The 13942-nt window shown below is 46.6% G+C and overlaps 1 protein-coding gene across 1 annotated transcript in view; it reads right to left on the reverse strand.

The window, feature by feature from the left end:
* The window catches only part of LOC129384329 (uncharacterized), a 73116-nt gene that overhangs the window by 7408 nt on the left and 51766 nt on the right, over nt 1–13942 (reverse strand). Inside the window, exons 13-18 of the mRNA XM_072284120.1 lie at nt 12923–13164; nt 10339–10384; nt 6868–7496; nt 4357–4437; nt 3795–3872; nt 1193–1258 (exon numbers count right to left, since the gene is read on the reverse strand). Of these exons, the coding sequence (XP_072140221.1) occupies nt 1193–1258; nt 3795–3872; nt 4357–4437; nt 6868–7496; nt 10339–10384; nt 12923–13164 (1142 nt within the window). The remainder of the gene's footprint in view (nt 1–1192; nt 1259–3794; nt 3873–4356; nt 4438–6867; nt 7497–10338; nt 10385–12922; nt 13165–13942) is intronic.

Below are 13942 nucleotides of genomic sequence, written 5' to 3' on the forward strand. Positions count from 1 at the left end.
AGGATGTGAGCATTACCTGCATCCTGCATAACTCGACATCCTGCATAACACGACACGCAAAACTATCAGATGTTGCGCTAGATCTGAGAACAAACCCGCCGCGGTTGCTCAGTGGCTATGGTGTTGGGCTGCTGAGCACGAGGTCGCGGGATCGAATCCCGGCCACGGCGGCCGCATTTCGATGGGGGCGAAATGCGAAAACACCCGTGTACTTAGATTTAGGTGCACGTTAAAGAACCCCAGGTGGTCGAAATTTCCGGAGTCCTCCACTACGGCGTGCCTCATAATCAGAAAGTGGTTTTGGCACGTAAAACCCCATAATTTAAGATCTGAGAACAAAGAAAAGAAAGAAGGCAAATAGATTACGCGACAATACAATGTCCGCTCGAAGTCCTCTTTCAGCTAAACAACCTACAAATGTGTTACACGTAAGTAAAGTCTTCTAAAAACGGAGAACGTAATTACTGCATTCAAGGCCAACAGAGTACATGGCGATGGGTAGATCCTGAATGTCCACTAAGCTACGGTTGGCTGTAGAGGGCACAACAGTATTTATTGCAATGATGCGGAGAATTAAATGCGACTACACCGCTTGATGGAAAAGTGCCAGCAAGCATATCGCGGAGTGGGGGTCAAGCGAGGCTGCGCTCGAACATTAATTTCCTTTAAGCGGTAATATTTTTCGCAAACAAAGCTTCATCCAAATGAAATCATTACAAGCCCTTGGTTAGCCGTAACTAATCTTTCATTGTTATCTACTGCAATAAGTAAAACAAAGCGAAGAAAGTAAAACAGACAATTGAATGTAGTGTTCAGTGAGTAAGCAATGACTTTGCAGTTTTCCTTCGAACTTTAGCGGCCCTGCGACGTTGATAAAACATACTTGGTACAATTTTTCTATGGAGAACAAATTCAATCTCCTAATAAAACGTATTCTTGCATATTACTTAAAAATTAACAGCATTTCACATGCTGTTTAGCTAAAGCATGAAACCTTGTGACAAGACAGAATGCTGGTATCTAGCTCCGTATTAGTTCGTGAATGCAGTAAAATCGCAGCGCAAGTTTTTCCTCTAGCTGAATATAAGAAAGTATGGTGAACACCAATGTAAGCCTAAACAGCAAAGCGGCGTACCCTGCTCACTCACTCACTGTTTCGCGACAAAGCTATATTGATGTAAGTCGCACTCACGTCGAGGCTAGTTCCTTCCACCGTCGCAGCTTTTTCCAGCTCCTGTCCGGCGTTTGCGATGTTATCCTGAAAGTCAATGCGTCGCATGCGCCACAAACTGGGATATCAGCATGATAGAGTGAGAGCATCCGAAAGGTACTCTGAACAAGGTTCTCTGAGGCGATATGACACTCGGGTAAAGGCACTGCTCAAGAACTTGAGGGCACCGCTAGGGCAGGTACCAGCAGTCGCAGCTTGTTCCAGGACGCACCGCTGAACCGGTACAAGTAAATGAATAATCCGGCAGTAAGAGAATAAAAGAAAACGTTTGTGCACATGACAAAAAATCGGCACACCTAATCAATGGTGCCTTCAAACCTTTGAACGCGTTCACTGCGACAGCAAATGACTTTCCTAGCGAATACGGCCACCTTGTCAAGAATGACCTCAGTGCGATGCACATGTTGCGCTCGTTTTCTGCCCCACTGTATGTCGTGGCTTCCGAAAAATAGACGCACATAAGCGATCAATCGCATAGTGTTCGCGGCGCTCCAAACAAAGTCCGAATTAGAGTTCGAATGGCACGCGGTAGACGTGTGGTCAGCACGTCGAGCTCTCGAAAGCACATTGCCGCAGGGACATGGCATCGATAACCAGTGGCGTTTGGTGGGCCATAACACGCTTGCCTAGATCACCTTTAAGGCCACTAAAATCCACGTGCCTTTGATGAATTCTATGAGAGAGCATGCGGGACGGAGGTCGCGGACTTCAACACTTCATTTCAACAATACGTGATACTGTCCACGTGACACCAGCATTTATCAGTCGCCATATGATGACAAGGAAGTGCTGGCCTGGGATCCCAACTGGATCGAGGGAAGAGGACGGGATTAACAAAGAATACGAACACGGTACATTCAACTGACTTCACAGTAAGCAGCGATGTTCGCGGAAGCGTTGAGACGGTGCCATATAACTTCACTGCTGGAGAAAAAAAAAATATCTGATATGCTTCTTTGCAGGTGACGTCACCGTTGTTTTCGGCGCTGTTCTAGCACGCGAGTAATGGGATCGCACAGCAGTCTACCCACTCCATCTTGCGCAGTAGTAAACTACCGAATGTGTCTAAGGTTCTGCTTGAAAGAGTTGCCGACTCATTCATCACTTATTCCTCTTCTTGCAAACGAAACGCGATAATTGGAACGAAGAGGACAACGTAGGCGCCGACTCAGGGGCTGAAAAATGATTGCGAATTTATTTGCATCCCCTTTCTCAGAATTGTGTGGTGTCCACGAATTCCTTTATGGGGCTATATATACTCCGTGCATTCAAACCACCGCTCAAAATTGTCTGGATTCCTGGAATGGAAGATTCTGCTGACTACCATTTTAATCGACAGAATGCATACAAGTTTGTATGGATTCGTAGCACATAACACAAGCGCCCAACCGGTGGACAGTTAAAAAAAGATCACGGCCTAAGCCCTCAACTGAGATAATTACCCAGCGAAGCTGAAACGCGTGGTCCCAGTGTTTACCACTGGGTCAATCCGATGGTTCATTAAACTATGGCTTGGTAGGCTGCCGGATCCTCGGTACGCAGTCGCTGCTTGCGCTCGGCTGCATGAGCCTGTTCTTGTGCCTGGACTGAAGCACTGGCACGGCGTAGACGAGCTCGTTCCCGGCTCTGCTCGCGACGTTGCTAATCGAAAGCTGCCTGCTCCTCATGAGTACGAATGACGCGTGACCTGCCCATTTCGCAGCCCGAGAGAAACTGCTGCGCGCACTCGGCTGCACGGAAAGCAATGACGTCATTACTGGCACAGCCAATCGCGCCACTCTCTTCTTTTCGCGCATGCGCATGGGGTTGCGCCGGAGGAGTTTTAGGCGTGCAGGCCGCAGACCGACGGACGAATCGGCTAGCCACATACAACTTCGCTGTAAAAACTAAGGCGCATCAAAGCAAGACGATTAACAGAAAGGTCCCAAAATGCAATTGCTCAAATAAGGAGGAGGGCACAAAGCTTATCTGGCCAGTGATCATTACTGAACACGTTCTGGCAGACAGGTAATTCGTGCATACGTTGTGGTGAAGGACAATACACGGAAAAGTAATCGCAGATAGCCCTCTTGTCTTCTTTTCTGCCCTTGTGCAACCTTCACTTGATTAGACGTCTGTTTTGTACATCTCGATAATCCAGCGCCCGTCTTCTGTACGCCTGTCTTTCTACATCATGCAAAGACAACGAACTCTTTCTTCTTATCTAAGAGCATGCCTGCAACACTTACTGTTATGCTACAAGCACGGCGATATTACAAACAGGACGTGCACTCCTATCCGAAAATAAACTATTTTGATGCTACTTGTTTGCGCCTACTCGGAGTATGAATAGTCAGAATGACTGAAAGGGTTGGCAAGTTGGTGCGGAACCGTAGAAAAAGCCTACGTAGCACGACGTAACACAGAGGAAAGAAGCGAAACATAGGAAATTGACTCGGCGCATGCCCCAGTTTTTCCTACACCTTTCTTCTTCTCTCGATGCTACGTCTCGCTGCGCAGGAATGTGTGTTAATCATTTTGTTACGGTAGTGCGAAGCTTATTTATTGGGTTTTTTGTTCTCACCATTTGGTTTTCGAATGCAGCCTTCCGCCGTAAAGCTTTGTCCAGGGCTGTAATCATCTCCTGTAAGCTTGTGGCGGCCTTCATAAATATGAGAGAGAGAGAGAGAAATAAAATAGGTTATTGTAGGATGGTATATCATCAAAAGTCGTCACATGGCGCCTAAAACAACGCCGTATTTTATTTTTTTGGAGAAGGTAGGGGATCTTGATGACCGATATTATTGCGAGAAACTGCTATTAATGCGCAATCATTATCCTTTATAAAATATGGCACTAATCAACATTTTAATTGTTTTTTTTTTCCTGTTTTCGACAACACTTGAAGCAAGAACACTTCCCCGTGCAACTCTGTCCGGAACAACGCTTTTGATAAAGAAATGTTTAACTCCATTCCCAATGTAAAGAAGAAAAGAGACGTGGGCGTGTCAGCTTGCATCGATGCAGCACAATTGCTTAACAGAAGTTGAAACGTCATACGAGATATCTCGGCGGAGCGCTATTGCCGCGTTCAACGAATGCCAATTCATGACACTGGAAGTAACGACCGGAATTGGCGAGCTTACCGTTCCTGCCTTGGAGAGGTACCCCTGTGCATCGGCTTTCGTATTTTCGAGATTTGCGAAGTCACTCTTAGCTCTACGAGCCTGCACGAAGGAAAAGTGAAACAAACAAAACTGAATTAGGTTCTTGGACTCCCAGGGTTCCCAGGGTTAATTTCGATCTCCTGGGTTTATTTAGCATGAACCCAATGCACGTTACACGGGCGTTCTTGCAGCTCGCGTTCATCTCAAATGCAGCCGCCCCTACCGGGATTTCATCCCACACATTCAGACTTAGCAGAGCAACGACAAAGTCCCCACCACGGCGTGTTGAAACAAACCAAAGGAACCACCCAATATATGCTTTGTCAAAGGGCAATGAGGCACGCAATTAAAGAAAGAAAGGCGGTGATTTGGAAACTTTATGCCAGCAGAAGTAACTTAAAATGAGGCTAACGAAGATTAATAACCATAATGACATATATAACCGATTGGTATATAAACATTAGCCATGATAACGAAGGGATTATGCAGTTGATTTAATAATACGCCAGATAGAAATTGCTCTCTTTATAAGTAATTATAAGTAATTATTAGAATTACAGCTCAATACATTGCGCTACTGCAATACCAAGTCCTTCTCAGCATCGACAGGAAATTTTAACGCGAAAGCGTTAAGCGTCCCGTGTCGCACATTACCCGGCGTCGACGTCGGCGTCTACCGTCCGGCGTAAGACATCGCTTCGGCAAAAAGAGTTTCGGACATAATTCCGAACCACGCCCACTCAACCACTCTTATACCCCAAAAGTTGTTCATACCTTGTGTTTTATTCTCGAAAGTTATTCCTCGGAATTTTAAGAACGGCAGCCCACTCAGACTGAAAGATTAAATGCGCGAAGTAATAGCAGGAGATCGACACAAGAAACTGGCCACGTCTCTACCAGAAAGATGACCTTCGTGCATTGCGTTCGCAGCCAGCGTTCCCCGGTAAACGTTACGGTTACATGAGCTGCAGTTTTGTAAGCCGGAAATGACGCAAAAGCGAGAGTTGCCACACCAGCTTAAGGTGGCGTCGTGCATCCTCAAAATGTTCACCGGGCTCTAGCTAATTATTTACGGATCATGAAAGTTCATTCTGAAGGCACCAAAGGTGAACCTTACTAAGTATCGAGATTCAGCAGGATCTTCAAGTGTGACTTGAGGATGCCCGAAAACTCGGCTGAGTGAGTGCTTGAATCTCAAGATACTCTGACGTAGGACGTGCCACGGCAGAGTACTTTGCAAGTAGATATAGCCGATTATATATTATATTATATATATATATATATATATATATATATATTACGGGGTGCGATAACGTTATCGCGTTCCCCTCTTGAAGGCGAAGCTTAAGCGTCCTCCAATTTTTTTTCTGGAAATGCTGCGCCAACTAGTGACTGCCGAGAAGTGTAACTGCTAGTGGCCCTGCCGAGGCACTGCGACAAGAATCATGGTGTATCGGCGCCTCCGAGCGCTGATAATTGTTCTCCGAGTTGCCATACACTCCGGGGCACATACTCAGTGACCCGTTAGCGGTAGGTTCGTTGAAGAGCGGAACATATCCAGTGAAATTGTGGTGCAGTCTGCTAAAGCGCATGGTTGCCGTCATTGAGAAACCACTGTGACGTGGGTTATAAAGTCACCTGATTTACTCAAGTTGGCGTCTAGGTTGTTCGTTGAAGAGCGCCACACACCTGCTGGGACAGGCCCAGTGACCCAAGTCGGCATCAAAGAGGTTCATTGGAGACCAGCACAGACCGAGCGGAACACACACTATTCCAAGTCGGCGTCAAAGAGTCATCGAACAGCGGTAGCTACTTACCTAGTCCCGCGTCTATAGTGACCTATCGCATGAAAGGCTCGTTACAGAACGGCACGTAGGTACACATTACCACATTGTGACCCAAGTTGATCCGGTGGTCGGTTTCGAACCCTGTTATCTCAGCACTGCAGCCCGATGCGCTACCCATTCGACCTCCGTCTACCGAGTGACCAATAGGTAGGCGGGAAAACGGTTAGATACAAAGCATACAAAGCATACAAACAGATATATAGCCCGGCAGAAAGTGCATGAAATACCCGATGAATGCTAGCACCTTAACAGCACGCGTTATAATTCCAACTGTTTATGCGGCACCTGTAAATTAACCATCGCCACAAAAGACGCAGCTCATTTGGCACCTTGTATCTTTACGGTGTTCCTACTGCGTCACACAAGACTTGCGGTTGTGCGTCGCAATGCTCCAAGTTCGAATGTCAGCCGCATTGGCCGCATTCTGATAGGACCATGACGCGAAGTGGCTCCCAACTAAGGTGTCTAGCATAGCCTGGGCCTTAACATTAATTTAACAGCATCGTTTCTTGCACTAGTGAACGAACCGAAATCCAAACTCTCCATTTGTAAAGCCGATTTCGCAGCACGGTAGGGACCCACGCACGTGAGGCATACAAAAGACAATGACGTCACATTGATGTCATTCGTTTCTGCCACTCACCGCGGTCGAAATATTCTGGAAAAGCGTCGCGTCGATAGGTTCCTCGGCGATGAGTTTGAGCTCTTTCTTCACATCCTTGCCGACGTTGAGCCCCGCCCATTGGCTGCCCAATTTGTCCAGGGCTTCCAACTTTGGGGCGCCAGCCGTGTCTTCCACGAGCCCCAGCCATGGACTTTTTTTGCCCAAGATGACCTTTGCCAGGTTTGTAACCATGTCCTTGCCCAAAAGCTTCACCAAGGGCAGTTTGGAGCGCGAACACTGCGCGAAACGCTCCAGCATGCCCTTCACCGCTTTCGGCGTGAATTCTTTCTGGAGCGCGGAGGGAAGATCGGCGGGAGGTTCAAAGCCTCCAATGTCGCCGTCACGTTGCTGCCTTCGCCTGCGTCGTGTCCTCGCCTGCGGTGCACTTCTGGACTCCCGCCGCTCCAGCGACTCGAAGGGTCCGGCCGTCTTACGCGCGAATCCGTGACCGCTCGCCGGGTGCTTCGCCCCGTGTCGGCGCTTCGACGATGCCACGGTCGCTCTTCTTCGCCGACTGGAAGGGCTTCCGGAGCTTGCCACAACATGGCGCGGCTTGGAGGAGGCGCCGCCTCCCCGCCGTTGTCTGCTGGCGATGCGCAAGGCGTGCGCTGGTAGAATGAAAGGCGCCAGATTTATCCATAATGTAATTCGGATTCCAGAAGTCAAAAACTCATTTTCTTTCTAATGGCAAAAGCTGCCAAAGAAATTCTACAGCCGTTCTCGCGAGACGTCAGCAACGTTTATCGGCGGCGCCGGTTTCGACTGTACAGCTTGGAAAAGCCAGCACAGCCGCCTACATTGCCCCGGCGGCTTATGAACTGCGGGGCCGCATGTGCCGTTGGACGCCGGCGTCAATGCAGCGGGCGTAAAACCCCTAAACTTCGTAAAGCAGCGACACTCTCCTTCTCCGCTTAAACTACTTCTCGTTCCTCCTCTCTTTCACGCTCCATCCTCGACCGTAGCGCCGCCTACACCGCTCGAGCGTAGCAACGGTGCCAACATGCGCTCCTCGCGACTCCGTAGATGCTTCTCGAGCGAAAATGGCGCTGAAGCCCGGCACGAGGTCCCATGTGATGCTATTAGGCCAATAGCGCCGCGGCGTCGGCCTCGGCGTGAGCGCGCGAGGAGGAGACGGCTTTCTTCAATGTGTGGCGCTACTTTGCGAAGTTTAAGGGGTTTCAAGCGGACGCAGCATACAGAGACATGCATGGTACATAGCGGGTCGTATAGCAGAGCTCAACTTGAATATAGAGAAACATTTGGGTAGAAGATGGTGCGGTGGAAAAAGCGGCACTGGATGTAGTGGTGACTTTCAAGTATAGGGTAGATTCCCCGCAGGCACAAACTTGAACGGCATCAGATATCAACTTTACATGTTAGTTGTCTTTGCTGTGCGAGTTGTTCCCATTTACCTAGATCAGCAAATAATGAGAGACGTCTCTTCGCAGCTCCCGCGCTGCGGTGGCTCAGAATTCGCGGCATGCAACTGCCGAGTATTAGGTCTAGGGTTCGAATTCTAGCGGGCATTTGAATAAGTAAATATGACGAACAACGCTCTGTGGACCTTGATTTACATGCACAAGAAAACAATTGACGCCTGCCAAAACTGTGTCATCGGCACGGTTCATGTCATGCCCAAGTAGAGCGGTCGTCGCTTGCCCAAAGTGAAACATCATCGTAAATTCCCGAAGCATGATGAATGAGTTGTTGGTGTCACGGCTGTTGCGCTGCAGTGCCGCTTTAGCCATTATCATTAAACGTACCAAGAAACCTTGTGCTTATCATAAAACGTTTCATATGTCCCCATTTCACATCCACTTAAAACAGCGAATTGCAGCTCCGCACTTCGGCTCGACTGTAATGGTGCGCCTCAATAGCACACCCCAGTAATCATCATCATCCTCATTTTTATGTTCACAGCAGAACGAAGGCCTCTTCTTGCGCTCTCCAGTTACCCCTGTCCTGCGCCATCCGATTCCAACTTGCGCCTGCAAATTTCCTAATTTCATCACCCCACCTAGCTTTCTGCCGTCCTCGAGGGCCCTTCCCTTCTCTTAGTTGATTCTGTAACTCTAATGGTCCACTGGTTATCCATCCTACGCGTTACATGGCCTGCCCATCTCTTTTTTCTTAGTGTCAATTAGACTATCGGTTAACGCCGTTTTCTCTCTGATCCGCAGCGCTCTCTTCCTGTGTCTTAACGTTACGCCTAACATTTTTCGTTCCATCGCTCTTTGCGCCGGTCCTTGATTTCTCGAGCTTCTTTATGAACCTCCCAGTTTTTGCGCCATAGGTTAGCACCGGTAGAATGCATTGATTGTGCACCTTTCTTTTCAAATATAGTTGTAAGCTCCAAGTCAGGATCTCGCTACGCCTGCCGTATGTACTTCAACGCATTTTTATTTTTCTGTAAGTTGTCTTCTCTTGATCAGGTTCCCCTGTGAGTAATTGGCCTAGATAAACGTACTCGATCACAGAATAGAGTGATTGCCATTCCCGAATTCTAGATTTTTTTCCAGGCTATTAGCCGTTCATATTAATCTTCGATCCCAATTTTACTTTCACTGTTATGGTCATCAATCATTCGTTGCAGTTCATACTAAGTGTTGCTGAGCAGGACAATGTCACCTGCGAAGCGAAGGTTTCCCTCATATTAGCCGTTGGTCCTCACTCCTAAGCCTTCCTAGTTTAATAGCCTGAATACTTCTAAGCATGCAGTGAATAGCATTGGAGAGATTGAGTCTCCTTCCCTGACCCCTTTCTTTATAGGTATCTTCCTACTTGTGGAGAACCAAGGTAGCTGCGGAAACTTTGTAGGTATTTGACAAGATATTCGCGTGTGCCTCCTATACTCCTTAATAACGTAATGCGTCCATTACTGCTAATATCTCTACCGAATCAAATGCCTTTTCATAATCTATGAAAGCCACATAGTAAGGTTGATTGTACTCTGCAGATTTCTTGATTGCCTGATCGATGACATGGATGTTATCCATTGTAGAATATCCCTTCATGAAGCGAGCCTGTTCTCTTGGTTGACTGAAGTGTTGCCCTTATTCCATAGGCAATTATCTTGGTGAGGATTTTATACAATACTGAAAGCAAGCTAATGGGCCCATAATATTTCAATTCTTTAACGTAGCCCTTCTTGTGGATTAGCATAATTTGGGAATTCTTCCACTTCTCTGGTACACTTGAATTCATAAGTCACGGTTATACCGTAGCACAATTTTTCTTCGCAGCCGCTTTCGGCCCCTCCGTAAAAACTCACAGGCGAAGCCGCAATTCTCGAGCACGGTTTTGCCAAAACAACCGCCGAGCGTTATTGTAGCTCTGCATTCTTCACTCCAGGGGTACCACTTTGTTCAATTCGGAACAGTGAAGGAGGACCATCGAGTTCACGTCCGTAAAGTCTAGCGGAGTTACTGTACACTCACAAGAGGAACTTACTTTCTGTCTCGTCTTCATGTAAGGCCGCGGAGCCGTGGTCTGCCTCCTGGGAAGGAAAAAAAAAACAAAGGCATGGTGCACGAGAAGTTCGTTGTAAGTCATTACTACGATATAGTCGCTAGGGTTGAGATTGCGCATCTTAGACCACTGTTGGGCCCAGGTATGCGCACAAATTGAGGAAAATGTATTTCTGACAAAATCTGCGCTTGGCTCGTTTTCCTTTTGCGCACGATCAAATCTGCGTACGATCAAATCGATTCCTGCATAATTGATGAACATTTTTGTTCACGGTTAAACGTCTTAGCCTAGGAAATTGGTTGAGGTGATGTGAGCAAACTTGAGCACGCATCCATGACTGTTCACGACGAAGAGACGTTAATCAGGGACGAAGACAATCTCCTCCCCGAAACCACGGGCTACAATTAGACAGCCTTTTTTTTTTCTACCACTGTAGGACATTTCAAACTCGATGTATATCAGCATTAATGACAAGTGCGCATTATTATAGTAGGTGATTGGAATTCGTGGAGAGATAAATCGAGGATGTGTTCAGACTACAAGTTCATAGGGTGGATAAGGCGCATCTGTCGACCAGAACATACGACGGCATGCCTAGTGTTCGTAAACTTGGCACTTTCTGTTCATCGCGTATCCATCACTTTCAGACTAAAACCACATTGCCATTCTATACACTGTTTACCTTTCTATCGATAAACCCACGCAGCCAACATGTGTGAACATCAGCCGCTTATTCTGCGGTGGTATTTTCTCGTAAAAAAAACACACTCTTGCCGTCCAGCACTTAGTGCCCATTACCAGCAACTTGTTCTTTTTTTTCGTCATCATTCATTTTCATTTGGCTTAGCAGTCATACAATATAATTAAAAACTACAAATGATTTTCTCTATGCTTCCCTTGTCTCTGTTATCTGTTGGCTTCATATGGTAGTCGCTAACAAAAATCTGACCCCTTAACACCCTTCTGGTTAAAAGATAATAAAGCGTGGTAGATTACAGAAGCGGCAAATATGAAATACCTCAAAGTGCGTGAGTATCGGTTCCTTATCTGTCTCAAAATAAAGTTGTCATCGTTCTTCAAAGTGATTTCACGGGCTCACAACATCTATTCTACTTTCAACATTTCTTCGTATATACCATTCCCAACTTATCTCGAATAAAACCATACTTCAAAGTTACGAAGTTGTTTTTTTTCGTTAGCATTCATTTTCATTTGGCTTAGCAGTCACACAATAGAATTAAAAACTACAAATGATTTCCTCCATGCTTCCCTTGTTTCTATTATCTGTTGGCTTCTTATGGTAGTCGCCAACAAAAATCTGACCCCTTAACACCCTTCTGGTTAAAAGATAATAAAGCGTGGTAGATTACAGAAGCGGCAAATATGAAATACCTCAAAGTGCGTGAGTATCGGTTCCTTATCTGTCTCGAAATAAAGCTGTCATCGTTCTTCAAAGTGATTTCACGGGCTCACAACATCTATTCTACTTTCAACATTTCTTCGTATATACCATTCCCAACTTGTCTCGAATAAAACCATACTTCAATGTTACGAATGTGTCCTGTGACTCTTTTGTAAACATTTCTGCTTTTATTTGCGCTGTTGCTTGCAATAAATATATAAGGCCACGAGTCGTTGAACTCTATAGAGACACCACAGGGACTAGAAGCCCAGATTTGTCATTCAAATTGTCCGATTTGCAGCGTATGGATCTGTGTGCCACATATCGCGACATATGATTGCCTTCACTTTGTCGCTTCCTTGTGAGCTTCACTGACTGAGTGTCTCGCGACGATAGAGCAGGGGCTGGAGTCACTCAAAAATTGTGTACGGAGTGACTATGTGACAGCATAAACCTCGTGTGGTGAGTGTATAATATAAAGAAAAGAATTGACTCGCCATCCCGACCCTGAAATAGTGGATGGCCAGCGAAGATGTTAGAAAACCACTCAAATGGCGTCCACGGGAATAAGAAATGTTTTATTGCCCTGCCTAGTCTTAGCGCAACACCGTTGTTGAGCATTACGATTTTCCACTCTTCGATGTTCATCGTATTGACACTGCTCTTCGGGAGGCCCCAAAGAGCAGCGTGGTCCAGCTATAGTGGTCTTCCAATGAGCTGCATGAGTTGCTAGGCAGGTCTCACTTTTGTATGTGAAGTTTGGTGACCTCACTCACTGATTCGTATGCTGCTGTTGCCCCTTTTCCACCAGAGCAGCTTACGCAACCGTAAAATCTACCGGGAAACATAGGCGGCGAGAAGGGACGTGCCACGCATCGTTCACAGGCACCTTATCATCGACCATGCGGTTTTGATGCTTGTTTTCTGCTTTTCCTTGTTGGGATGAATGCTGCGCTACGTGTTGTATGTCTGATACGAATTGTGATATGCACTTTTGCCGGTTCATTTTTTTTAATTTTTTTTTTGCCGAGGGACACAAAAAATTCCCACCAACTAAATGCTAACAGCTTCGCTGTAAAAATAATACAGAACATTGATTCAAAAATTTATACGGTAAATGTATGCACAGGCACACTGACTTCGACGTTCGTCGGCCAAACCCACCTTGCTCCCGAGCCTGCTTGCCACAAACTCGACGAAGGAGCGCGAACCAGGCGCGCCGAGGTCCTGTGCGGGAACGCACAATCTGCGGTCGGCGGCCATGCCCGTGGCCATGCCCAGCGTCGAGACGATCACGAAGAGCGGGAAGAAGAGGATGAACGCGAAGGCCGCCACAGTCATCGCCCAGCTCGCCGCATTGAAACTGCACCAGCCCCTCGGGGCGCGCCACATGGAGCACTGGTTGCCTGGCGACCGGCCGAAAAGAAAACGCAAAAGAAAAAATTAAATTTCCGTTCACCTAAACATTGTTAGTCTTGATGGTTTCCTGGCACAAATGATTGTAAGCTGTTTTCAGACATCTACCGGGTATTATTCGAAGAAGCGAGTAGACTTCACTGGATCTTAAGGTAGTAAGTTTATATTGGTCTCATCCTCCTTGTTCGACTTTACTGCGAGGTCCGGGAAAAAAAAAAGCTCTTCGGAGGGTGAAAAGCCGAAGCTCTACCAGAAGTTAACAGAATGTCGAATTTTCGCAAACAGGTGCAGCCTACGTACTTGCCACCACCGTAATTTCACCAGTCCGCGCTTTTCTACCCACGGAGTTGGCGTCCTTATAAATTTGTCGAACGTTTGCAAGAAACTGTTGATAACAAACTCTTTGACGAAAAATAAAGACCAACACAAGGTCATACAAACATAGCCTCCATGTTAGTTTTTTTTTTTTTTTTCAATAGCCTGCCTATAAACAGTGTCTAGAATGTCTATAGACTTTCGTTTCTTTTAGGGGTCCATGCAATGGCTGCTGTGTGGTCTGCGTTAGCAGATCAGTAGCGGTGCGTTCTTCGTGGATATTTGTAGGCGTGACTGATGCATGCTCTAGGCTGCCTTGATAAAAGTATTCCGAAGAGACCAAATAATAATAACAAGGATTGCTCAATAGCATATGCAGGGGTGCATGTCAATGGTTGGGATCTTAAATAAACAGTATAAACAAAGAACACGTTCATAACCTGCCGAACAAGC

Source organism: Dermacentor andersoni, chromosome 8 (assembly GCF_023375885.2).
Source record: "Dermacentor andersoni chromosome 8, qqDerAnde1_hic_scaffold, whole genome shotgun sequence".
Classification (NCBI taxonomy): domain Eukaryota; kingdom Metazoa; phylum Arthropoda; class Arachnida; order Ixodida; family Ixodidae; genus Dermacentor; species Dermacentor andersoni.